Source organism: Chlorocebus sabaeus, chromosome 21 (assembly GCF_047675955.1).
Source record: "Chlorocebus sabaeus isolate Y175 chromosome 21, mChlSab1.0.hap1, whole genome shotgun sequence".
Taxonomy (NCBI): Eukaryota; Metazoa; Chordata; class Mammalia; order Primates; family Cercopithecidae; genus Chlorocebus; species Chlorocebus sabaeus.
This window is the reverse complement of record NC_132924.1, coordinates 49,585,561-49,613,527: the sequence shown is the minus strand read 5'-3', so window position 1 is coordinate 49,613,527 and position 27,967 is coordinate 49,585,561. Positions and strand designations below refer to the sequence as shown.

General features: G+C 34.8%; 1 protein-coding gene across 4 annotated transcripts; it reads left to right on the top strand.

Annotated features, from left to right (window-relative positions):
• Window positions 1-666: 666 nt before the first annotated feature.
• Window positions 667-27,379, top strand: TMEM106B (transmembrane protein 106B). Of its 4 annotated transcripts, XM_038004678.2 has the most exons (9): window positions 857-971; window positions 1,653-1,740; window positions 4,261-4,479; window positions 7,902-7,965; window positions 13,845-14,004; window positions 19,378-19,518; window positions 20,089-20,138; window positions 20,766-20,819; window positions 21,554-27,379. In XM_038004678.2, exons 3-9 carry the CDS (start codon window positions 4,263-4,265, stop codon window positions 21,690-21,692), a joined length of 825 nt encoding a protein of 274 aa, XP_037860606.1. In that variant the 5' UTR covers window positions 857-971; window positions 1,653-1,740; window positions 4,261-4,262; the 3' UTR covers window positions 21,693-27,379. The 4 variants fall into 4 exon arrangements, with proteins under 4 accessions (XP_007980221.1, XP_007980219.1, XP_037860606.1 ...); XM_007982030.3 differs by lacking the exon at window positions 1,653-1,740 and having other exon boundaries at window positions 667-971; XM_007982028.3 differs by lacking the exons at window positions 857-971; window positions 1,653-1,740 and adding an exon at window positions 721-849.
• Window positions 27,380-27,967: the final 588 nt, after the last annotated feature.

The window sequence follows — 27,967 nt, the reverse complement described above, 5'->3', positions numbered from 1 at the left end:
TCACTGATCCCCTCAAACCGACTTTTTGTCGTTGTTCTTATCTTCTAAGTGAAATGACCTAGACATTGGGGGAGGGCAGCCCCCACCCACAGCGAAGAGCTGAAGTACTGGGATCTGAAGCGGGATTTCACACACCTGTAACTAGCACCAGTGTTAAGGGGTGGGGAGGGGCAGCGTGGGCAAAGCAAAACGAAACCGAACAAAAACAAAAAATACGGCCTTGCCGCTTGGTGTTTCCTTCTAGTTGACAAGTTTCTAAATTAAAATAGAAGTAGCTTTGCTTCTGTCAGTTGCGTGTGTACGGACCAGTTTATCCCATTCCTAGAGACCAGAGTGTCAGCGACAACTCGCATTGCGTGAGCAAAGAGGCTGCTCAGCTGAAAGCTGAGGCAGATAGTGCACATGTTTCCCCTTTGCAAAAGAAAATGGTCTGACATGGGAAAAAGGAAGAGTGACTATTCCTAGGTAATTCGTGGCTAGAGTGGACACACTTTACTTTGAAGTCTGGGGGACACCAAGGTAATGAAACCCGGAGAGCGCACAATCTCACACGATCTGTGCCTCAGGGCTCATGCAGGAGGAAGAAGGGCGCATGCGTCAGGCGCACGCCACTGGCTCCCCCGCCCCTCGGGGAGCACTCTGCGCAGGCGCGGGCGCAGGTTACAGCGGCGCCTGTCCTCTGCTGATGCCGTCGTTGTTCTATCCCTCCCCCGTCCCAGCTCTGCGGCGGCCGCGCGCTCCAGGCCGGTCGCTCCACCCCCCGGTTCCCGGGACTGTGGACTCCGTGACCCTGTCCTTGGCCCTGTCCGCGCCGAAGCAGCCCGGGACTGCGCAGCGCCCCGCGTGCCGGTGAGCGACCCCGGACGTGCAGTCCCCAAGTCCCCTTCCGGAGCGGGGCTGAGCTGCTGCGCTGCGGCTTCGGCCGGGCCTGACAAGGAGGGGAGGCCGGCTGGGTGCTGGGCCTGCCGCAGGTACGGCGGCGCTCAGGGCTCGAGATCGAGGTGCTGTTTCGCCTTTTATGAGGCCCAGCCAGGGAACACCGGGCTTCGGCCCAAGCCCGGCCTCTGGGTTGCCTCTAGGCCCTCACCCCTTGAGCGCCAGGTGGCCCTCTTGCTTTTGCTGTTGATGAATTTTCTTGCGGTGGTGCCGGGATGTTATTTTTCAGCTTTACAGAGTAGACTTTATGCTAGGTGTTGTTTATGGAGCTTTTTAAAGGCGCTGGTTTCCTTCGTTCTCAAGCCCTTTTAGAACTAAAACCAGTGTCTGCACAGACGATCAGGAGCCATTTAAATTGGAGTGCTGTGATATATTTTTTCCTCTCCAAATTGAGTCTGATATCCATGTTGGCTTTCAGTAAAGGAGGGAACCGCTATAATAACATTGAGCACCGAGAGGTTGGAGAAGAGGGTCTAGCACCCCTTTTTTAAACCATTGAGTCTCCAAGAATAAAAGTGGTTAAACTTGTCAGTTCTCTAAGGAAAATCTAGTAGAGAAGGCAAGGGATTCCCAGTTTTTGACAAAGTCTGGCACTTGCCCAAACACCTACCTAAAACAATCGATCACGGCAGCTGTTAGATTAGGACAGAAAACAGGCCCAAACGGAGAACCACTTGAGTTTTCCTTTCTGTGTCTTTTCTCTCAACGCCCTCCAGTAAGATGCAGCTTACACCCTGGCTCTGTGGACTGAGATCTCAGAAAGGGTGCCTCGAAGGCTGAAAGGGTGCCCTTAAGACCTTGCTGGTAAGGCCCAATGATCCCAGTTCATCTAGTGTTCCGCATAGACCCCAAGGTCATTGTGTGGGGACAGTGATGTTAAGTCTTCCCTAACCTACCTGTGGCTGGCAGGTGTTGATTTGACCGGGGTATTGTGTCATTGAGCTAAATTAAGACAGTGATTTTTTAGAAGTAATAAATCATTTGTATTTTTAATGTGGGCAATTATTTTTATAAATACATAGTTTTTTTTTTTTAAAGACTGAAAATCGCATTTTACAGTTTCGTTTGTACACCATTTGTATATTGTTTTCTGTTTGACAGCAACAAGTGGATGGCATGCGAGTTTTATTTTTTTATCTTTGTATTTATTTTGTATATATTCATGGGCAATTTGCTACAAGTGCAATTTGCTACATTGATATACGACATCCTAGTGAAGTCAGGGCCCTCAGTGCATCCAACACTGGAGCAACACACATTGTACCCACCAAGCAACCTCCCATCAGGCATGCCAATTCTAAAAAGTAAAAGTTTCTTCATACTCTAGGATGAATTGACTTATTTGGAGTATCTGTTTTGTTTAATCAAATAAGTGAGAATTTTTGAAAGAAATACTATCTGTCTTAATGTCTGTAATCTATTTTTAGGAACCGCTAAAAGACATATCAAATTTAGAAGGAGTAGAATTATGTTACTTTTAAGTTTTACTTTTTCACTTTATTTTTTCTCAAGATATAAGCAGGAAAATGCCAGCAGGGTGTACTGTATGACTATTAAGTTCTTTTCAGCTTTAAAAGGGTATGACCTTAAGTATAAAGTTACTTCATTATCTACTTGCAGAAGTTATTTTTGTGTAGGCACTAGTCCTAATTATTTCTACTTAGATTTTTACATGTGTATTTAATTTTCCCATGTTATTTTGATACTCTCATCCTAAAAGTTTGAAGTTAGTATTCTAAATTTTGCTGCTTTGTAAATTATATTTAATATTTTGGAACACTGGCTTCATAATTTTAACTCTGTCAACTGCTGAATGAAAAAAACTTGCATGATTTTGGAATTTGGGGGCTTTTTATTGTTGTTGCAAGTGTTTAAATGTTTAAAGCAAGAAATTTAAGGATGGAAGAGTGGTGATTGTATTTATCACAAAGGTGCACGAATTTTCAGAGGCTGAAACGTACTGTTTTGAAGTTACTTGGACATATACATCAAATACCTAGCTATCATCTACCCAAAGCAATTTTTGCCTTTAGTGCCGACTGGTTAAAAGGTAGAATGTATTTTTATTTTATTCTAAGGAAAATGAAACCTGCATGTTTCTTTTCAGAGAACCTGCAGATGTAGACTTTTGTCAAATGTTAATGTTTGAAAGCCCATTCTCATCATAAGCATGATAGGATATCATTTCACATTATTTTCTTTAAAAAACACTTCTGGACTGTAGTAAATGACTCCTTTGTTTCAGACATTATTTTGATTGGATATTATCCTAATCCAAAAGGTAGTTTGAACATTCTCTTAAAGTTTGTTCTGTAAACCAGAAATAAAATTCTGAGCCCCCCAACTAACTGAGTGGACCCTGCTTCTCTGTCAAGGGCATTCCAAAGTAAACCTAAAAATGTGGTTCTGGCCATGATGTAAAGGTGGGCGGAGGGGATTGAACATACCTTGTTATACCTTCCTCTCTTTGGAATTCAGGCACAACTGACCAGCATTGATGAAAAGAGAGATTTTAAAACTAACAAAAGAGTCTCTTTGTAGCAGTAAGATATCAAATCCCAACCTGACTCTAATATAGAATCACTTGACAGATAGCAGGCCCTGAAAGAAATCAAAATATCTTACCCCAAATATATTTCTTTGAAATAGTCTTGCAAAGCTGTCTCTTGTGGGGAAGATCCACATTCTGTACAGAATCCCCTTTCCTTTCCAGATCTTTTCCTTAATCCAGCAGAGATTTAACCAAGAGCCTGGAATATTTTAAGGTGTAATAAGAGACATTTACAAACTGTTCTCTCTCAAGCCTGCTACCTGGAGGCATCATCTACATAATAAGAACCTTGGCTTCCACAACCTCCTCCCTTGTCTTAACTACAAGCATTTCTTTCTGCTGACTTCAACTCCTCAGGTAGAGTTTAACCCGTTTCAACCAATTGCCATTAGAAAATATTTAAATCCACCTTTGCACCTATGACCTGGATACCCCCCAACCTTCCACCCCTGCTTCAAACTGTCCTGCTTTTCTGGGCTGAATTAATGTATAACTTACATGTATTGATTTATGCCTCTGCCTGTAATTTCTGTCTCCAAAATGAATAAATCAAGCTGTAACCCAACTACCTTGAGGACATTTTCTCAGGACCTGTTGAGACTGTGCCTCAGGCCTTGGTCACTCATATTTGGCTCAGAATAAGTCCCTTCAAATATTTTACAGTGTTTAACTCTTCCTTTACTGTTCTAAATTAATTAGTGTAAATATCTCATAGAGTTCTTGAATGTACTTTTTTCCCTGAAGTTTACTGTAAGATTTTTATTTTTCTTTAGACATGGGAAAGTCTCTTTCTCATTTGCCTTTGCATTCAAGCAAAGAAGATGCTTATGATGGAGTCACATCTGAAAATATGAGGAATGGATTGGTTAATAGTGAAGTCCATAATGAAGATGGAAGAAATGGAGATGTCTCTCAGTTTCCATATGTGGAATTTACAGGAAGAGATAGTGTCACCTGCCCTACTTGTCAGGGAACAGGAAGAATTCCTAGGGGTATGTGTTATTGCATTGCTTTCCCTTTAAATAATGATTTCAGAAATTTGCTCAAATACTATAAAAACTATGGGTCTCAGGAACCACCTGTTTTAGAAGACTGTTAGAATTAAAGTTGAAACATCATATAAGTTATCTTCAGGCAAAAAGATGCAAAAGAAACAAATAAAAAAATATTAATTAAGGTTCCTAAAGCAGTGAAGAAAACCACCTCACTACCTCCAGTATTTTTTCATTCCCTTCTACTATTATAACAGATATTCACTGTCTTGTGAACAAAAACTTTTAATCCTATTTGGCATCTATAGAGATGACATCATAGTTATTTGCTACTTTGCTATATCAGATGTTAGAAGCAATTTAAGTAATTTGTTGACCTAATTTTTTTTTTTTTTTTAAGAGATGAGATCTCGCAATTGTTGGCCAGGCTGGTCTTGAACTCCTGTCCTCAAGCAATCCTCCCATCTTGGCCTCCCAGAGTGCTAGGATTGTAGCAGTGAGCCACCATGCCCAGCCAGAATTAATGTGTAAGGAAGCTTATTCTTTCATGTTATTTTAAAAATTTTATTATTTTTAATAATAAGGATAGAATTTCCCCATGTTTCCCAGGATGATGTTGAGTTCTTGGGCTCAAGCCATCATCCAGCCTTGGCCTCTCAAAGTGTTAGAATTACAGCTGTGAGCCACCACGCCTGGCCAACCTAATATTTTTAATTCATTATCTAAAGAAGAAGAATAAGCTGCCTGTGCCGTAATCAGTTATTTCTAAAAGAAACTCTATGAAGAGGGATGGTATGTGAAAACGAGCCAAATTGAAAAAAAAAAAAAATTGTTTGTGATGTATCACAGGGGACGTCAGAAGGAAATAATCCCCTATGTGCTGCTTGTAAGTTACTTTAGGAACAGTGGCAATAAGTAGAAATAATAAAGATACCTTATGCTGTTCTCATTATCTTCTTGGTGAAAGTTGATATGTGACCCTGGAGACACCCAGAGGGAAAAAGGACAAAGTGAAAGTATAAAGTATACCAGAGTCTTAAAATTGCTGTGGGTTGGAATTGAAGTTTACATTTGCATTGGCCTTTGAGTATGATGGTTTTATCTTCACAGGGATAATAGCTGTTTAAGAATAAAATAATTATTGTAGTTGAAGGGATTAATGCACCAGACTCAGGGGGTAGAGGAGTACTGTTTTACCAGTCTGGTTACATTTTTGAGGTGTGACTAGTAAACTTTTTTGGCCACCTGGATACAGATTATGGAAAGTAGGAAATCAAGGATAACTGCAGAGTTTTTTGTTTTTTTAGGTTCGTTTGAGCAACTGAAAGAATGTAGTAACGATTTATTAAAATTGAAAAAAAGATTATTTGAGTGTATATGTCACAGGAGAGTTCAGGAGCTCAAGTTTACACATGTATATTTGGAGATACCTATTTGATATGGAAATGGATATGTTCATTAGGCAGTTAGTTATCATAAAGGTCAGGAATTCAATTGCAGGGCCCAGCCTCAAGTTATCAATGTATAGATGACACTTAAAGCTCAGCTGGATGACAGCACCAAGCTAATCAGTGCAGATAGCAAAATGAGACCCTGTGGCATATCAGGGTCAGTGAAAGAATTAACAAAGGACCCTGAGAAAGAACAGCAAGAGAGGAGGAATCACTGTGTCTGATATCATGGAATATAAGTGAAGAAAGTGTACCAAGGAGAAAAGAGTTACCAAATGTTGGATGCTACTGATAGATTAGGTAGTGTGAAGACTGAGAACTGACCATAGGATTTGGTGACATGGAGGCCACAGGAGAGTTTAAAAGAGCAGTTTTGGTAAAGGCATGTGTAGCATGTATAGAGTGGGCTCAAGAGTGCATAGGAGATGTTACATAGAGAGAAAACAGATTTTCTGAGGAGTTTGACTCCATAGCAGAGAGAAGAGAGGTGGTCCTTAGAAGGGGCTGTGAGGTCAGGAGAGGGATTTTTTTAAATATATGTGTATATATATATAAGATGGAGTGAATAATAGACACTTGTATGCTGATGAGAATTATCTGTAGAGTAAACATTCGTAATTCAGGAGATAAGAGGAACTATTGGAGTAATGTTCTTGAACAGACGAAAGGGCAGATCTGCTGCACAGGAGCAAAGAGCTGCTCTTTTTTCTATAAAGGGTAAGTTGTTAACACGGGTAGTTTATTCTTGGTAATAAAAGAGAAGGTAAAGTATGGACACAGAAACAGCTACGTGGATAGATGTGATAGTAGAAGCTTGTAGAAATTATCTTCTGTTTATCACATAATGAACTAAGAATGAGGATAGCGAAGAAGATATTAAAGATTTGAAGAGAGTTGAAGTTATAAAATTGTGGTCTTGGAGAGTCAGCTTGAGAGTATGAACTTGGGCAATGTAGTATGATTGTTTACTTCATTGAGTGCTACTTGACATGAGTGATCAAAAATGAAACCAGTTGTGTATTTTTCTGTGTCCATGTTTAGCTGTGTTGATATACGCACAGGAGCCAGAGGGCTGGTTTTAACCAGGGTTGTAGTTTTAGCCAAATGAATACCGCTAAACAAGGTGAGATATGTAAACACACAAAAACACAGATATCCATATTGTATGCATTTGTATAATTTTTTATAATTATATATGGGTGTGATGGGGGAGCACAGACGAGAGGAAGAGTATAGAAGTGTTGGAGGGAATAACAGAAGCATTTTAGAAAGCTTTTAAAGAGAACTTGACTATCCGGTACCTTAATAGTTAATATGATAGGCCAACTTCTAATAAGCTTATAAAACTGGCATTTAAAGGTCCATTTATCCTTTAAACTTACGTATTTAGCTCTACCCAAGAAAGAAATAATGGATTTTGAAGTGACTTTAATGTGAATTGGGGTGAGACCTGAAAGGGCCCTGGAAGACTCATTATGTAGGGGGCTCTTAAAGCTTGAGACTTCTACTTCAAAAGCCAGTTTTGGTTTTTGAGTGGGACAATGTCAGAAGCTCTGCAGTAATAGAGGTTTCAGGAAAGGGAGATAGCAATATGTTTCTTCTTTTATCATCCAGACAACCAAATCAGAGTCTTAATGGACAACAGTGAAGCAGAAGGAAGGCCTGGTAAATTTAGCTCTTCTGAAAGCTGGGACTTTTTAAATTTTTTTTCAGTGGAAGAAAAAGTAATGGAGCCCTTATTTGTTACAATTTTTTTTTTTTTTTTTTTTTTAGCTCGACATCTAGGTATGAAAAACCACACTGTCTTCTCTAGAACTTCTGCTGTGTACTTTCTGAAGACTTAGCAATTTACTAAAGGAAAGAGATGAGTGCCAGATGATATTCTGGTCTTTCCAAACCAGATTGTGATGGGGAGCCATTGTATTTTTAACTAATCATAGTAATTTCTAAACCTACTTCTTTCACGTTTAGGGCAAGAAAACCAACTGGTGGCATTGATTCCATATAGTGATCAGAGATTAAGGCCAAGAAGAACGTAAGTGATTCTAAGAACATGGCAGTGTTTTATGTTTTATTTTTTTTTTTTGTATTTTTTCAAATTATGTATACATAAACAACTCTAGTTAAAACTATTAAAAGGAAAAATGCTGTCACGTTGTTAAATTATGTCATCATATGCTTTGTATCCTTAAACAGACAAACAAAAAAGGAATTTCTGTTTGGGGTAAGGTCTTGAAAGCAGTATGGTATCTTTATCTTCTCAAATCTATGGAAATAGATCTAGAATAGCAGTAGGAAACACATACACTCACATAAAATTTTCATTAAAAATTAGATAAGGTATGCTCCACAACCCCAGAATAAAAATTGGTATTTAAACATGATGACAACAGGGACCCCAACTGGCTTAGCAACTGTGTGGAGGTTGTGAAGGAAAGCAAAAAGAGAGTTACTAAGGATCCTATGAGCCCTGATACACAAAGCAAATACTTTGTCCCAAAAGAAGAGGACACCCAGCAAATATTTCCAAGAATAATCTGCAAAAATGACAAGATTTGCATGCTGTAGCTTGGAGAAAGTACAAAAAGACCACAGAGATGTACTAAGCATCTTCGAGAAGATCAGAAGGAACTGGACCATCCTAAATCCTCAGCGACCTTAGGCAATGTCAAAACAAAAATTCTTGCAAAAGGATACAGATACCTATCCTCAAGAAAAAAGTTGTTGAGTAGAAAACAGTGTCTACAGGACAGGAGTTAGGAATGAAGGAGAGAACACATTCAGATATTAGGGAGATCATCTCAAAACTGTGGAGATAAATACACATGGAGGCCATGTTTTCAAATACTTTGTATGTCAACAGAGGATGGATCCCTTGAACAGTGAAGCTAGCAAAGTGACGCTGGCATATTCCATCACCAAAAATGGAACCTTTTCTTAAAAGTACAAAAGCTCTTTTCATTTAAACATGAGCAACTGGAAAGGATCACAACAAAGCATTATACAAATCTACTTTTTAAGAAATTGAAGAAAGTAAGCTGAGCAAAATACTGACACTTTAATAAAGGCATGTGAGAAGAGCAGATGAACACTTTAACTTAATACTATATATAGAAGCTACAACTGGACAGCATAAGGCAGAAATTGAGAAGCTCAGAAATGAGACAACTAAACAATCAGAGTATGTGAAAGGAGAATTTACAGACCTCTGGAAAGAATTAGAAGAAAAACACATCCACAAAACTGGAAGAACACAAGTACAAATACGTTGGAAGTAGAGTCAGGGAAATAAACAGGAGGAATGAAGACATACACAACAAATTAAACGATTTGAGAAAAAATGTCTAAAAGTCAAATAAACTGAACATGTGTGTAATTGGAGCATCTGAAGAAGAAAACCAAAGGAATAGAACTGAACAAATGCAAAACATTAAATCAAGAACACAGAGACCTACATATTGAAAAGACATCACAATCCTGAAAAAAATCAACCCATGTTAGTGAAATTCTTGAACTTTAAGGTTAAGAAAACAACAGCAAAACTCCTAAATACCCAGGCAAAAGGATCAGTTAATTTATAAAGGTTAGAAAATCAGATTGACATGCTGCTGCTTGACTACAGTGCCACAAACAGATAAGCAGTGGAGTGATGTATTTAGTCATCAGGAAAATAAAACGAACCAAGGATTTTATAAATAGTCTGACCTTTTATTACAAAATGTATAAACAGATATGAATATGAAGGAAATTAGGATGAATCCCTTCATAACCTAAAAGTGGGAGAACTTTTTAAACTATGATTTTAAATGCAGAAAAGGTAAATTTGATAAGTAAACTTTTACAGAATGAAGACAAAACCTTAACTGAAGTCAAAATACAAATAGCAAACTGAGTAGTAATGTTTACACATCATATCACAGACAGAGGGCCAATATCCTTACTCTAAAAAGAGCTTCAGAATTTGCGAAGAAAAAGGCCAACCTCCAAAGCGAAGTAGAAGCTACGAACAGCCAGTTCACAAAAAAGAAATGCAAATGACTTTTAAACATTTGAAAAGATGTCCAATCTTGCTCATAATAGAAATGCAAATTAAAACTACACTTAGATGCCATTTCTGTCACATTGGCAAAAATCCAAAATGTTGACAACATACTTTGTTGGCAGTAGTGACTGAAAACAAGTATATTCATTCCTTGCTAGTGAATGAAAATGTGGCGTTATTTGCCAAATTACATCTGCATTTACTTTTTGGCTCAGGAATCCTACTTTGAAAAATTTATTCTAAGGATAGTTGTCAAATATAGTAAATTGTATTTGCACAAATTATTCATTGTGCCAATGTTTGCAGAAGCAAACAACTGGAAACAATGTAAATACCCATAATAGAGGACTGATGGAATGAGATATTACATGTACACAATGATAAAATGGAAGAACTATTTTACTACAGTGTGATATTGAGAATATGTTTTTCTTTGAAAACACCACACACTCACACCCACACACATATACACACAGACTGACTTATAAGCCCTAAGGACTAAATAGATTATGATGGATTCACCCGCCCATAAGTAATTAAAAATAAAACACTAAAGTGTAGAAAATCGGATAAAACCAAATCAAACAAAACAATGGGATGATAAACCAAATCTAATAGAATTGGTTCCCCTCAGAGTTTGGGAAGGAATTTGGAAGAGGGAGTGGATAAGCAAGTAAAGAGTGTGTGTGTGTGTGTGTGTGTGTGTGTCTGTGTACATATTTTTTTACGTAAAAGATAAAAGTGAAAGTAACTGCCAAAAATTGAGATAAAAGGAAACATTATTCTAACTGTATATGAAATTGGTGACACTAACAAAACTGAAAGATTTTAAGTGACTTGAAAACATTGTGCTATGATTGTAGATGTCTAGTAAGTTGTGTTCCAAATGGCCAAGAAAATCACAACAAATTTTAAACTGTACTTAATAGTTGTATTATTAGGAGTACCTTTGGTGTAATTTGGAAATTTTATATGTAAATAAGTAATTATGTAAATCCCTTAGGAAGCAAGATTTTTAGCGTTAAGAGCAAAGAGATACAAAATCAAAGAAATTGAATTTTCCACTTTTGACCCAAATAGAATAATGCCTGAAATACTTCCACCTGAAATCACTAAAAAAATGGACAAATATAGTAAACAATATTTTCCAACATTGGACATCAGCCAGCACAGGGCAGTGATTCCTGAGAAAGCAAAAACAAAGGAGATACGCCCTATAATTGCACCAGCAAGCCCTGTGATTGTACCAACTTACTGTCTGAGGAAGGTTCCAAGCTGCAGCACAAGGAAGGAACCAACCCAGGCAGAGCTCAGAGGTCTTCCTCAATTGAGGAGGTGGAACTGGGTGTCCAGAAAACCAAGCTGACTAGAGTTTGCAGGGCTGAGTACCAGACGGTAGAGAGCTGCAGAGGGTGCTCTTAAGACTGCAGCTGCGTCCTGGTCAACATATATGTGTGGGGAACATACTTGAGGCTGAGGAAAGACTACCCAATAGGAGCAGAGGGAATAGTCCTCAGAGCTCACACAAGGCCAAGAACAGTTGTTTCTCAATTTGTAATAAAATTATAATATTTTAGGAACAACTCTGAGTCCTTATTCCTTTACAAATTAAGTGAGTTGTGGTGAGATTAGAAAATTATCAGTTGCTTTTGTCTGTATACTTTAGCTATGTCATTTAATCCTCAAACATGGATTTTAAAGTGGAAGAGAAGTAAACTGCGTTAAATACTGTGGGTAGGAAATGGCAAAAATGGAATTCTAACTTGATTGCAGATATACCACACAACTTTCATAACTTCATCAGCACCTTGTAACTCCCAGGATTTGGGTGTTATCGCTAGAGCCGTAAGAAAAATCATTGCTAATTAATTTTGTGATGGAGACATATATTTTGTCAGTAAACTAGCCAATGTTTCAATTTGGAATGAAATACTACATGAAATGTTGTTGTATTGTCCTACCAGGTTCAATAATGTTTGTTATGGCTAAAACCTTGATATACAGAGTAATTTAGAACATGATTCATTTATTCACAACTAGGACTGACTCATAAGCCCTAAGAACTAAATAGATTATGATGGATTCACCCACCTATAAGTAATTAAAAATAAAACCCTAACGTGTAGAAAATCCAACAAAGTTCAGATTTTATTATGATGTTAAATTCTTCTTATGCTTTTTTATGTATTTTGGTGTATTGTAGATACTATAAACGTGTTTAAATTTCCTATTAGGTAATTCAGTGGGGATCACTACCCTACTCAGGTTGAGAGAGTCCAGAATGAGTAAGTGGGAACTACTTTGTTTGCTCAAGACAACAGTATGGGCTTCGTAGCAGTGATATAGCAAATTTGTGTTTGCTTATATTATTTTGTTTTTTAATAAACCAGTTTGCTCTGTTCTTAACTTGGGTGGCTTAAAACACTAAGAAGTATTTTAAAAATATCTGCAGGAGGCACTTTAATAGTTGTAATACATACAAAGATTAAATCCATCAGAGCATTTAGAAAGGAATTGGTGGCGAAGAGAGAGTGGAAGAAACAATAAAATGGAAAATTTTTGTATAAGTAGAATGTAAGGAAAATAAGAAATAATTGTCATGCAAGACTCAAATAAAAAAGGATGTTGTAGGCATCCAGCAGAGGGCTTGTATATTAGAGAGAACAGGAAATAGTCCTTTGGAACTCTGGGTTTGAGGTTAACCTTGAAAAGAGGAAATTTTTACCTACAAATATTGGAAAGAGCAAGAAAAGGAAGAAATACATTTCAGGAGAGTTAGAAGAATGTCAAAGGCATGTAAGGATTAGTTTCTTCCTTGTCTTATACCTGTGTAATATATCTTTTGATTAAAAAAAGAAATGTAACAACACCTTCAAAGCAGAGTTGATCAATGTAAAAAATATTTTAAAAACTGAGTACATAAGTACTTTGAGATGAGAATACTCAAAAAAGAGACTATAGTAAGAATCATTTATTAGGCATGTAGTTATGTCATTTTTTTTTTTTTTTAAATATGGAGGATGTGCAGGTTTGTTAGATAGGTAGATGTGTGCCATGGTGGTTTGTTGTACCTGTCAACCCATCCCCTAGGTTTTTAAGCCCAGCATGATTAGCTGTTTGTCCTCATGCTCTCCCTTCCCCATCATTATTTTTAAGATGGTTCTGATGAGCAGTCACTTTAGGGGATCATGCAATGGCAAAACTCATGTAAAAATTCTGCTTCAGTGAATTCAGAGGGAGTTTTGAAATGTGTATTTGTATGAAGCGCCTCAACTTGATTCTAATGTGAAAACTGCTCTGGCAATCACTAAAGTAAATGTTCTATTTCTTTTAAGCCCAAAATTTCAGTGTTTAAAAATGTGATTACATTTTTTTTTTTTTTTTTTTTTTTTTTGAGATGGAGTCTCACTCTCTTGTCCAGGCAGGAGTGCGGTGGCACGATCTCGGCTCACTCCAACCTCTGGCTCCCGGGTTCAAGCTATTCTCCTGCCTCAGCCTCCTGAGTACCTGGGATATCAGGCACACATCACCATGCCTGGCTAATTTTTGTGTTTTTAGTAGAGACAGGGCTTCACCATGTTGGTCAGACTGGTCTCAAACTCCTGACCTCGTGATCCACCCGCCTCAGCCTCTCAAAGTGCTGGGATTACAGGCATGAGCCACTGCGTGCCGCCGATTTCATCTTTTGAAGGGAACATCTTAACACTTAGTGCTCAGAGTCAACGATACCCAATACTTTCAAATGTGAAAATTTGGTAACATTTAATGTATGTTGCTGCTAATATACAGGGGAAATTGAACATATCTTCTCTAATGTTACATTATATAATTCTTGATGCACATGTACTTAAATACCCTCTTTTCCTTTTCAGAAAGCTGTATGTGATGGCTTCTGTGTTTGTCTGTCTGCTCCTTTCCGGATTGGCTGTGTTTTTCCTTTTTCCTCGCTCTATCGACGTGAAATACATTGGTGTAAAATCAGCATATGTCAGTTATGATGTTCAGAAGCGTACAATTTATTTAAATATCACAGTGAGTATAAATTTATATGAAAAATGTTTAACTTCATTCTTTTATCCTATTAAGCAGCACCTTTGTCCCCATTGAGAAGAGGTGTTTGCTAAATGTGACACTGGTCAGTGTGCTTTCTGTATGCCTTTGCTGTATTGACCTTCAGTACCATTTCTGGTTCTGCTAAAAATAGCAATAATAAATACTGGCAATTCTGCATATGCAGAATCATTTAGCATTTGAAAATGTCTTTAGGAGGGTAAAATAAACTAAAAAAAGAGAAAAGGTATTACAATTTACTTTTCAACATTTGACTCTGAATAACTTCTAGCAAAGTGTTGACATAGTTGATTCGATAGATTTTATAAATGTAACATTTTCATTTCATTGTATTTGGGAAATGCAGTTTTTGCCACCTTTAACAGACCATTCCTTTATCAGCTTTAAAGATGACATACAAGTGACTGGTTTCTGTTTTGTAAATTAGCATATGTGAAAATGCCCTGTGGTTTTTTTTAATTATACTCTAAGTTCTAGGGTACATGTGCACAACGTGCAGGTTTGTTATATATGTATACAGGTGCCATGATGGTGTTCTGCACCTATTAACTTGTCATTTACATTAGATATTTCTCCTAATGCTATCCCCCTACCCCACCACAGACCCCGGTGTGTGATGTTCCCCACCCTGTGTCCAGATGTTCTCACTGTTCAATTCCCACCTATGAGTGAGAACATACTGTGTTTGATTTTCTGTCCTTGCAATAGTTTGTTCAGAATGATGGTTTCCAGCTTCATCCACGTCCCTACAAAGGACATGAACTCATCCTTTTTTATGGCTGCATGGTATTCCATGGTATATGTGTGCCACATTTTCTTAATCCAGTCTATCATTGATGGACATTTCAGTTGGTTCCAAGTCTTTGCTATTGTGAATAGTGCCGCAGTAAACATACGTGTGCATGTGTCTTTATAGCAGCATGATTTATAATCCTTTGGGTATATACCCAGTAATGGGATGGCTGGATCAAATGATATTTCTAGTTCTAGATCCTTGAGGAATCGCCACACTGTCTTCCATAGTGGTTGAACTAGTTTACACTCCCACCAACAGTGTAGAAGTGTTCCTATTTCTCCACATCCTTCCAGCTTCTGTTGTTTCCCGAACTTTTTAATGACTGCCATTCTAACTGGTGTGAGATGGTATCTCATTGTGGTTTTGATTTGAATTTCTCTGATGGCCAGTGATGATGAGCATTTTTTCATGTGTCTGTTGGCTGCATAAATGTCTTCTTTTGAGAAGTGTCTGTTCATATCCTTCACCCACTTTTTGATGGGTTTTTTTGATTTTTTTCTTGTAGATTTATTTAAGTTCTTTGTAGATTCTGGATATTAGCCCTTTGTCAGATACGTAGATTACAAACATTTTCTCCTATTCTGTAGATTGCCTGTTCACTCTGATGGTAGTTTATTTTGCTGTAGAGAAGCTCTTTAATTAGATCCCATTTTTTAATTTTGGCTTTTGTTGCCATTGCTTTTGATGTTTTAGTCATGAACACCTTGCCCATGCCTATGTCCTGAATCGTATTGTCTAGGTTTTCTTCTAGGATTTTTATGGTTTTAGGTCTAACAGTTAAGTCTTTAATCCATCTTGAATTAATTTTTGTATAAGGTATAAGGAAGGGATCCAGTTTCAGCTTTCTACATATGGCTAGCCAGTTTTCCCAGCACCATTTATTAAATAGGGAATCCTTTCCCCATTTATTGTTTTTGTCAGGTTTGTCAAAGATCAAATGATTGTAGATGTGTGGTATTATTTCTGAGGGCTCTGTTCTGTTCCATTGGTGTATATCTCTGTTTTGATACCAGTACCATGCTGTTTTGATTACTGTAGCCTTGTAGTATAGTTTGAAGTGATGCCTCCAGCTTTGTTTTTTTTGCAAACAATGTGTGTTTTTTAGAACATTGTTTTTGGAAGGACTGTGTAGCCTTGCCACTCATGAAAACAAAACAAACAAAAAGCTCAGAGAGGTTTTCTACCTGTTTTACATGTTAACATTTGTTTGAAAAGAGCATGGTTTGCTAACTGTTGAATTAGGAAAAGGGATGATGTATATTGGCCAGCCATGAAATATATCTGAGTGACAGTGATCTGCCAGGAAGAGTGATAGTTGTTTTTTCTTGCAGAGGTGAGTTACAGTATGATTAAGGTTGAGGTAGAGATGTCTGTAGTGGTTGTTGGAAAGAGGGAGGTTTGTCGGGACAGTGAGTGAGACGGAATGTTATGTTAAAGTGGAATCACTACTTAATTGCAGAGAAAAAGTAACTCCCGTGGATCCATTTATCCTTATTGCTTTCTGTCAAAAGTTGCTGGTTTAAGGGCTTTTTCTTTAAAAACAATATAGGAAAAATATATATATATATATATATATGTGAATAAAACATTTATAACACAATGCTAGTTGTAAATTATTTTACACAACTGGGGAATTGTTGGGTATTTTCTCAGCCCTTTGGAACAAGGAACATATTTTCTTTTTTGTCCACTGTTTAAAACATTGACCAGACTTTTTTTGGCCTACCTCCAAAGCCTTTTTTAGTGTCAAAGAACATAAATATGTACTACTAATAAAAAGCCATGTGATGTTTTCTTTTAAGTACCATAAAGTATATTTAAATGTGAATATCATACTCTATTTTAAATAATTGTGCAGAAATTCTCACATTTTGGAATACTGCCACTTAAACTGAGACAGACTGAATATTAAATGAAAAATAAGATTATTATTTGGATGAACATTAAGTTTAACTAGACGACAATAAGATGCTGAATTTTCTGTACATTATCAGTATTTTGAAAATTGAACTGCTTTGCTTTCTTAAAATTAGTACATATTAGTAGTACTACTTTTTAGTAACATTTGTCTTTCTACTTATGAAAATATTTGTCATTATAAGACATTTGAAAACTATAAAGATTTTTACTTCTACTACCTAGGTCAAACTATTACCACATACATATATTTATGAGCAATGCATATACATTTACAAATGTAATCATTCTCATGTGTAAAGGATACACACACACTCATTCACATATATACAAATGCACATTTCAACTAGGTCACAGTACATTTTCCCGTGTCAAATGGTCTTGTGTAGTCTTTTCCATGATCATATTGTAATTAATTCAACCATTTTCTTAATGGATGTTTAATTTTGCTATTACAAATATTCAGAAAACATCTATATGTTTAAACTTTGTTTCCATTTCAGGTTATTTCTTTAGGATAAATTCCTGAAAGTATATTTGCCAATTAAAGATGATAGGTAGTTTAGGGTCTTTGTTAATAATTACAGTGATCTCTTTTCATCTTTTAAGTTAAATGAATTCTCACTACTCTGAGCAACAGATGTCTAACCTTTATTACTAAATTTTTATTTATTGTCTTATTTTTTCGTTGTCTTAATTCTCATAAGCATTTATATTCTCAACCTGTTTTATGTCATTGATCCTTTAAATATTCTAATGAAACTTATGGACAGTACAGAAAAAGACAGGTACCAGCATAATTTTGCATATACAAAGACTTCCAAGATTCTTCTAAATTTCAATCCTTGGTCTTATCAGGAGATCCATTGACCTCAAATTAACTATATCTTTCCTATCATATCTAGAAATGAAATTGACATGAACATTAAGAACCAGCTAAAACGTTTATATATTTAGATAAAGGTTATTTTTACTATGAGAACTTTTTTGAAATTTCTTTACTTTTGTGACTATACCAATGTAAATGACTCCATAAATGTAATCATATAATTGCTGACTCTAGCATATTCGTTCATCCTTTTTTACTAAAACTATTTTCTCTCCTTCAACTGATCCCATATTGCATCTTTTCATATCTTTCTCCATATTCCTGTTAACATGTATATATATACTCACATATTCAGCTTTATAAAAATAAGTATTTTTTAAAAATATTATTAAGTACTTACTTACGTACATCTTGGTTTTCCCATTTGTTAATACCTTGTAAAAATCTTCCCTGATTATCTGGCTTGGTTCTTTTTGATGGCTCCATAATTTTTCATATAAGGACTTAATATAATTTATTCATTGTTTTATGAATAGAATTCATTTTATTTTCAGGATTTTTTTTCCCCATTTCAAATAACACTGTCATTAGCATCCTAATGTTTTTATTTCTGTGGAATAGGTGCTCAGAAGTAGGATTGCTAGATCAAAGTCTGTACATAGTTCTAATTTTAATGTATATGACTGAATTACTGATGAAATGGCTGTAATACTTCACATATTTGCTAGCAGTATAAAAACATACCCTTTTCCCATATCTGTGCCAGGAATAGAATTTGTTGCTTTCTATAAATTATACTAGTTCAAGGAATTTAAAGCAATATTCCATTTTTACTTAAATTACCTTTTTCTTAACTGTAAATGAAGTTGAGCACTGTGAAATATTTTTGGCCATTTAGCTTTGTACCTTTTTGATTTGTTTATGTATATTGTTTGTTCTTTTTTCATTTTCTGTTAGAGTTTTGTCTTTTCAATTTCACGGGCTCTTTCCATATTCTAGATTATAACTGATGTTTACAAATATTTCTTCTATTTATCATTTAGTGTCTACTGATTTTGTTTATGATACCTTTTGGTATGACTGTTTTAGATCTTTTATATATCTGTTATTTTTTATTTAACATTTTTAAATTTTTTAATGACTGTTTTCTACAGTAATTTAAGACAATAATTGTAAATTAGAAATGTATAAGGTGATCCCAGCTATTAGTTCTTAGTTAAGCATGTGAATGATGTAACCACATTTCTCCCCAACCAACCAGACTTGAATCTAGCCCATTTCTTCTTCATAGTGAGCTGGTGTAAATCTATACTAATGTATAAGTTGAAATAGCAGTTTCTTTTAAACAAAAAAGATGATTTTAGGTACTGTTGAACATTTTAAATGATCATCTTTATATTTAATAGAATAGCAAACAGCTTACTAATAAAGTTTGTGGAGACATGTATATATATTGAGTTAGTAAAAATGTAGATTAAATCTTAAAATTATTTTTATTAAACATTTGCTAAGGCCACAAATAAATTTTCTGACATTAATTTGTCCATATTCTGAAACTATACATTTTCTGTTTTTTTAAATGTTGAATCATGTGTTTATTCTTGGCATATTACATACATAGTACTCATGCATAAAACCAAATAATTGGTTTAATTTTCTTTGACATTGTGGTATTTCTTTTTCTTAATTAATGAAGCATAGCCACAGCTGAAGTTACTTTCTTTAATTTTAAATACATATTTGTATGTTTATTTTTAGCTAACTTGTACATTTTCTGTCTCCTTTTTTGTAGAACACACTAAATATAACGAACAATAACTATTATTCTGTCGAAGTTGAAAACATCACTGCCCAAGTTCAATTTGCGAAAACAGTTATTGGAAAGGCACGCTTAAACAACATAACCAATATTGGTCCACTTGATATGAAACAAGTAAGACTCAATTATGAAATGCCTTGTAAGAGTGAAATGAATATCAACTTTGTATATCATATAACTTGAAGGAGGTGGGGGATTTCCTCAAAAACTTGATTTAAAAATGTGTCTCCGCTGGGTACAGTGGCTCATGCCTGTGATACTAGCACCCTTGGGAAGCTGAGCTTGGTGGACTGCTTGAGCCCAGGAATTCAAGACCAGCCTGGGCAACATGGTGAAACCTCATCTCTACAAAAAATACAAAAATGTGCTGAGTGTGGTGGTGTGCACCTCTCGTCCCACCTACTGGGGAGGCTGATGTGGGAGGATCACTTGAACCCAGTAGGTCGAGGCTTGCAAGCCGTGATCGCACTGCTGTACTCCAAACTGGGTGACACAGTGAGATCCTGTCTCAAAGAAAAATAAAAGAAAAAGAAATGTGTCTTGTAGACTTACAAGATGAAATCTTTGAGAATCAAGCTTGTAAAGGGAGAAAATTTTCTAATTCTTTGAAGTTATGAAGTATATCTGAAATATTTGATGTTTTGATCCTGTTCACTATTGATTTTTTTCCCTTTTACCTTTCAGATTGATTACACAGTACCTACCATTATAGCAGAGGAAATGAGTTATATGTAGTAAGTTCTGATTTATAACTTTTTATTATCAAGTAATGAAATGTATAAAATAAGGTATTAAGAATATACATATTTTTTAATTTCCATAATCAGTCAAAAAGAGTACATTATGCAGTATTCTGGTTTCTGGTCCTCTCTCTTCTTTTTCAACATATATAATATTCATGTATATATACACATAAAATTTGTTTTTTTTATTTCAGAATTAGGGTCATATATACCATGTCACTTTATTTTTAGTAACTATGTTAACTATGTTACTATGTTAAACTTAGTTACTATATTAAAATAATTATAAATTTTCATCATCTTTTGAAAGCTTAGATATAGAATTTTAGGGTAAATAACCTAGTTATCAAAATTTCAGAAGATGAGCAAAATATGTAAGTAATTTATAGCCTGCATTTAAACAACCCTGCAACTGCTGTGGTGTGAATACATACATGTTTTTCTAGTAAGAAGGCATGAATATATCAGTCATTGTTTGAAGTATAGAAAATGCTCAACCAATAAATGCTTATTATATATTCTTAAGTAGCATCTGTTAGCTTTAATATAGGAAGGAGAATTTATATTTATAATTTATAATGTAATAACTTGTATTCACGTTTTAATTTCTTTTAACAGTGATTTCTGTACTCTGATATCCATCAAAGTGCATAACATAGTACTCATGATGCAGTAAGTACGAATCTTTTTTGAAAGAGATTTTTCTTGTCAAAATTCTAGATTTATAACATTGGCTTATAATATACACAACATCTTTATAAATGCCACCTCAGTTGGGTTTTAAGCCTTACAAGAGTGCTGTGAGGTTGAGTAAATATCACCCACTTTAAAAATCAGGAAATGGTTGGTCACAGAAGTAGTGAAAGACTACATGACTGCTAAATAGTGAATCTGGATGTCACAAGAGTTCAGGAAAATGGAAAGGATATGGTGAACTGAGCCGCACATCCAATTCCTTACTCCCTTGATAAATAGTCATTAACAGTAATAAGAAGTAGTAATATTATTGGTTTGTAAATTGGGTGTTATCTAAGCCAATAAAACATTGTTGGTTACAGGTTTGGTGTTTTGACCATTAGCTGACATTTGATTAACCTTTTTTTCTATGATAAGAGAACCATGGTCACTTTTAAGCATATAATAAACTTTTATATTTTTAACGGAAGATAATTGTCTTAAAATATTACATTTATTATGTGTAATTATATCGACAGGGTTCACTCAGCTATCCATTTTTGTTGTCTGTTGGGGAAATGTTCCTTAAGAGGACTGTGTGCACAATATTAAATTATCATTAATCAAATATTCTCTTCTAGGAGATAATTTTTATATGTAAAAGTAGTCTCATTATGGAAAAACTTCTAATATAACTATTAAATGTCTCTCCCCACTTACATTATTTTTAGAGTTACTGTGACAACAACATACTTTGGCCACTCTGAACAGATATCCCAGGAGAGGTATCAGTATGTCGACTGTGGAAGAAACACAACTTATCAGTTAGGGCAGTCTGAATATTTAAATGTACTTCAGCCACAACAGTAAAAACTGGAAGAGATGGATTTAAAGAAGAAATATCTATTGATATTTCCTACACTCTCAGTGAAGAGGTATTTCCTAATAGGAGATCTTAAATTGAACCAACCTAAAGTTTACACTTCTATTTTAAGAGTACAGTTAAAAGTATGTGGACCTGCAGTTCTTGTAACTCTCCACTCTGTGTTAATGATGTATTTGTACTAGAATCTTTTACTTGAATCTAAATTTACTGTTTGACTTCCTTCTCCAGCCTATCCCCTGCAGGGAAAAGCTGATACTTCCCCTATAGTACAATAAATAATTATTTAAAAGTCATCGCTCCAGTCACTACCGAAAACATAATTTTGGTGATAAACATAATTTGAGAAACTTAATTTCTGAATGTTTTTATAGAAAATTACTTAAAGTCTATTATTCATGGAAGACTTTTAAATAACCTTTTTTCCTGTTTTATAAATTCCCATTGTTATATGGTAGTATTTCAGCTACACAATATTTTAGCTTTCAGCTAAACATTTATAGCTTTTCATTTGTTGACGCTGTAATCATCTGCATGTTTTTGTTACTTGCTTCACGTTAGTGATTGCCTAACACTTGTAAGCCAAAATAATCTTTGCAAAATTCCATACCTAAAATTTTGAAAGTCCCTGATGTTTTCACACGTCTTTCTGTATTATAGTTTTGTGAAATCTTTGTGTGATCTTCAAACATTATCATTTAATGTACAATACTGTAAATAAACTGTGCATGGCTTTTGTACAGCTTTAGTAAATGTCAAATAAAGTGGTACAGATTCATTAAAACAAGTTTCTCGTAAAAATACAATAAATAGGAAAACGAAATTCAGAAACCCATAGATTGGGAATAGGTTCCAATTACATGTTGGATCTGTCATAAAATAAATTGGGAATATTTTGATGCTCCATTTTTTTTATGTTGCTTTTCATGCTAGAGAATGGTGTATACATATTTTCCAACTGTTAGGTACCCAGTTATCAATTTTATCAATGTTTTACAGAAGGAAACTTTTTTTTGATAGATATTGTTCAAGAAATCCTATCATTAAATGATGGTGGCTATATCAAAATAAAACTTATTTAGAAATTTAATCACTTTGCACATCACTTGGAATATGATGCCTCTAGTAGTTACTTTTTTATAGTTTTCTACTTTTAGTTTTAATTTTATTTAAAATTGTTTTCAAATATAGATTATTGACTTACTTTGCTGTTTTGTATTTTCAATATCATTTTTCATTTAATTTTTTTTGTTTTTTCACTTACCAAGTTCTAGGGACATTTAAAATATGTATCATTAAGTGTAGGAGTGATGATACCAAAAAATGTAGGTGGGTTGAGATTAATTTCATTCTGTTTTCTCGTGACAGAAATCAGGTTTCCCTTTCCCCATCCCCTAAGTGCCTAACTTAGGTCTGAAACAGCCTGTTTATTAGTCTGACTCTCTCAAGCGTAAAACGTAAGCTTTATTTGTTTAATTCTGCCTTTAAACACACTCAGGTTTCCCCTTAATTTTCATATTATTTTCTCCAAGTTTTCCTGAGTGAATATCTTAAATTCGTTGAATGTGCTTTTTCTTTCTTTCTTTTTTTTTTTTTTAAACACTAGTCTTCCCTTAATTCATTGCTAACTCAAGCCATCCTTGCTATTAAACCCAAATCAGTCCTTTAAGTTCATTATGGCCTTTCTAGTAAAAAAACAACAACAACAACAAAATCCTTCATTTTCATTTTTCTTCTATATTTTCTGACTACTACTGCGTACTTCTTTAATACATTGATTCTGTTTGGTTTTTTTGTTTGTTTGTTTTGTTTTGTTTTGTTTTGTTTTGTTTTGTTTTGAGACGGAGTATGGCTCTGTCACCCAGGCTGGAGTGCAGTGGCCGGATCTCAGCTCACTGCAAGCTCCGCCTCCCGGGTTCACGCCATTCTCCTGGCTCAGCCTCCTGAGTAGCTGGGACTACAGGTGCCCGCCACCTCGCCCGGCTAGTTTTTTGTATTTTTTTTTAGTAGAGACGGGGTTTCATCGTGTTAGCCAGGATGGTCTCGATCTCCTGACCTCGTGATCCGCCCGTCTCGGCCTCCCAAAGTGCTGGGATTACAGGCTTGAGCCACCGCGCCCGGCCTCTGTTTGTATTTTTTATATCATTCTCATTTTCTCATTTGACATGATCTATGTCTATATATGATATAGGTCCCCTTTTGTCTCAACATTTTTAATTATGTGACTTCAAAAATCACCTGTATCTCTAGTAGGGCTTCCAAATCTGCTTCTCCATATGTGGCCAGTCACTTGTTTGCTTTCATATTTAGCTAGTGAGCTACACATTTACTAAAATGTGTAAATTTTACACATTTAGTGACTGTGCAAAATCAAAAAAATGTTAAAAGACATTTTATCATATCCTTTCTATTATGTTCCCACCCTGTCTTCATGTCCCATTTACTTCATTATCACCATTCATTTAAAATTATCTTTTAGATATGCTCATACAAAAATCAATCCTTGTTTTCTTGCTTGTGTCTTTTAACCTTAGAAAATTTCTTGCTTATGGCTTTTAACCTTGGAAAATTACATTGTGTAAATTAAACAGATTTTTCTGATGATCTGTGCTTCTTATATCCTATTAGAGTACATGCATAGTATCTCCTGAAAAGGATGGAAAGTAGAAGAAACATTTGCTTTTAAGTCACTTAATTTTGAATCTTTTTTCATTTTTTGAATTATTTATTTTTTTTTTTTTACTACATCTAGTTTCACTGGAGTTTGAGTCAGAAAAAAACAAGAATTTGCAACAAGTAAAAAAGATAGAAGAGAAATTAAGATGGCATGTGACTACTTTCAGAGAGAGTTAAGTAACTGTCAGAATAAGCCTGGAACAAAACAGGCTGTCAATTAATAAAACTACTAACACACATTCAGGTGAAGCAGAAGTATAGCCATAAAACATCCAGAAAGAGTGAATGAGGCTTTTAGCTTTTCTTAGGTCAGTGTCCAGTGTGCTTTTTCCCATGGGAATAGGATAGGTATTAATACACTTTTCTAAACTGCTCTCAGACCTTATCCAGAGGACATGGTAAAGATATGTTACAGAAATTTTTCTGATACTTCCTGTAACTTTCTTTTAAGTTACACCCTAGTAGACTGGCCATTCTAATAAAATCCAGTACTATAACAAACGTCTGTATGTTGATAGCACATTGGCCCTTTTTAGAGTTCTTTCCTATGTTTTTCTTATATGATTTCCCACAGTTCCATGAGTCCAACAAAGGAGAGTAATAGGCTCCTTATCTTTTAGAAGGGGAAGGAAAGGCATGGAGAAGTTGAGGGACTGGCTGAAGATCCCATACTTAACTAAGTAGTATAATTGGAGCCAGACCAAGTCTCTCTGTCTCCCATATCTGTGTTCTGTCGTTTAAAATATATATTGGAAATCCCTGCTGACTCAGATTGGTATGATTAAAAATGAGAGGAAAGTTCAAATAGTAGTGACAATCAAACTAATACTGCTGGACTAAGATTTTGGTAGCATCTAAAATGTTTTAAGTGGAGAATGAACACTTATAAAATGCTTTAGAACATAATCTTTAGCTTAATTTTCTGTTAAAATTTAGTACCCCTTCATCATTCCAATAAAGACTGATCCATTGTCTAAGGAAATTATTTATAAATAAGAGATTAATGTATTTGAGATTTGAAATAAGAATAGTGTGAAAATATTAGATACCACATAAATTGTTTGAAATTACTAAATAACCATCTTAAGTATGGGAACATTTAAATGGCTCTATTTTGTGTACAGTTTTCCTGTGCCTTTTTTGTTAGGCCAATGAAGCAATTATTTTCTCTAAGAAAATGACAATAAAATATAGCACACTTCAGATTGTCTGATTTACAGTTTGGAAAGGACACTGCAATGTTCAAATAGGTAGGAGACCATCAAAAACACAATTAAAATAATGTGTTAGGAGACTTGAAACTTTAGTCCAATAAATCCTTCATGGTTCTTAGCCTTATTATTGTGATATAATTCTAGATATTTTCTTGGAGGTCATGTGCCCAACTCTCCCCCACCCCATTTTGTTTGTCTTTAAAGTTCTTAGAATAAACAGTTATTTATATAATAATTATATTTTATTTAAGAAAATAATTTGTTAGATACTTTTTAAGAGATGTAAATTTTTAAATTTACAAATACATATGGGTCTTTGATAAGCAATATGAATTGAATTTCAGGTTACTAGGGTTATAAGCAAAAGGTTGCTTACCATAATGTCATTAGGTCAGGATTTTTAGCTCACATCTGGAAGCAGCAACTACTTGACTCAAGTACATATAAAAGTAATTAGTTTTATTCTCTCTTTTTTATAAAATTGGGTTTCAGATAAGATGTTTATCTTACACTACTTTCTCTTAGGGAAAAATTTTACATGTTTGAGATGGTGGAGTAAAAAGACTATTAAACATTTCTTTTAAAAAATTATTTTTACATTATAACAATATATTTATGATGTGTTTAGATCAAAAATTTAACTTCTGTGTCCCAGATCTACTTTCAAAGTGAAATTTTCATTTGTCAGCTGAAATTTCTGACTAGAACTAACATTCGTGTATTTTTGTGCTTAGTCAGAATACAAATTTCACAGTGAATTTTTGAAGTTTGTCCTTAAATTGGATAAAATCAAGTGATTAAAGTTACTAAAGAGAGAAAAATGGTAATTTCCATTTTTAAAACTAATTTGGTTGTGTTTATAGTTACTCGTACAAGTATTTATCACAGACTCTAAATTGAAAAATATAGTATGATCTATATTTGACCCTAAAATTGTTCCATAAATTAACAAAGATATGGCAAATTTTTCATAACTAAATCTAAGTCTTCTAAAAGGAAGCTGTTACCCTTCTGTTTTTAATTACATTAATTGAAATGTGTTTAAGAGATGATTTCAGCATATTTTGTATATTAAAAAAAAAAAAGGATTAGTATTGGGCCAATGGCCAAAAGGTAATATTACTACCATGTAGATTGTTATAGTTCAAATTGTCCCACTTCCCCCAGAATTTTAGAAACTAGAATTCTGGGAGATACTGTATCAGCTGTAGTTGGGTAATTCCAAGTGCTGATAGTACTATTCATCTTTTTTATTACTGTGTCAGATGAAACAAATGCCAAGTTGCAAAAGATGCAGATTTTTATTATATAATGGTTTTAGGCGTAAATTATTAACAAGCCATGCCTTGTATGTTTCATCTTATATTTTTCTTTAGAACTAAACTATAATAGATTTTGGAAAACGATTTGATGTGCTTGCTCACTTGATTCACTTGGTCAGATATTTGAATGATGGTATTACCTAGATTCTAATCCTTGATTCTAGTTATATAATAAATAATAATATAGAATGTGAAAATATGTTTGGGCACTTACTGTTTATATTATGTAGTAGCCTCCATCATGATACACTACATTTATGAATTGAGCAGTTCTGTAATTGTAATTATTATTGCTGTTCATGTAACAAAACATGCTTATGATAGTAGCAAACAAATAGAAATGCCCCCAAAATGCTATTTTTTTAATTCAGTTGTAACTATTACTCTTGTAGTTGTGTATGACACAATAAAATTTGTAAAAAAAAATTTAGCATGAAAAATAAAATTTGTATCACTCATGTATTTTGGCTATGCTTTTGAAATTTCCTTGACATAAACAAATCAGTGTAGATATTGAAAATCTTTTACCTTTAATCTTTTTCATCCTTATAGTCCTTACCTGAACTCCACTTTAGCATTCTCTTTGATTTCTTTCATTCATTTAACTTCCAATCAGTGCTCAAGCTTTATCCCTTCTACCTCTGTAATGTCTCTGGAATTTATCTCATACATGAAATTTCCCTTGATATTATGGACGTACCTTGGAGATACTACAGGTTTGGTTCCACCCCATATCGATCAAGTGATGTAATAAAGCAAGTTACACACCTATTTTTGGTTTTCCAGTGCATATGAAAGTTAGGTTTACATCATACTATAGTCTATTAAGTGTACAATAGCATTATGTCAAAAAACACAATATACATGCCTTAATAAAAAAAAATAGTCTCTGTGCAGTGGCTCCCACCTGTAATCCCAGCACTTTCAGAGGCCAAGGTGGGAGGATCACCAGAGCCCAGAAGTTCAAGACCAAACTGGTCAACATGGCGAGACCCTATATAAAATACACACACACACACACACACACACACACACACATTATTGCTAAAA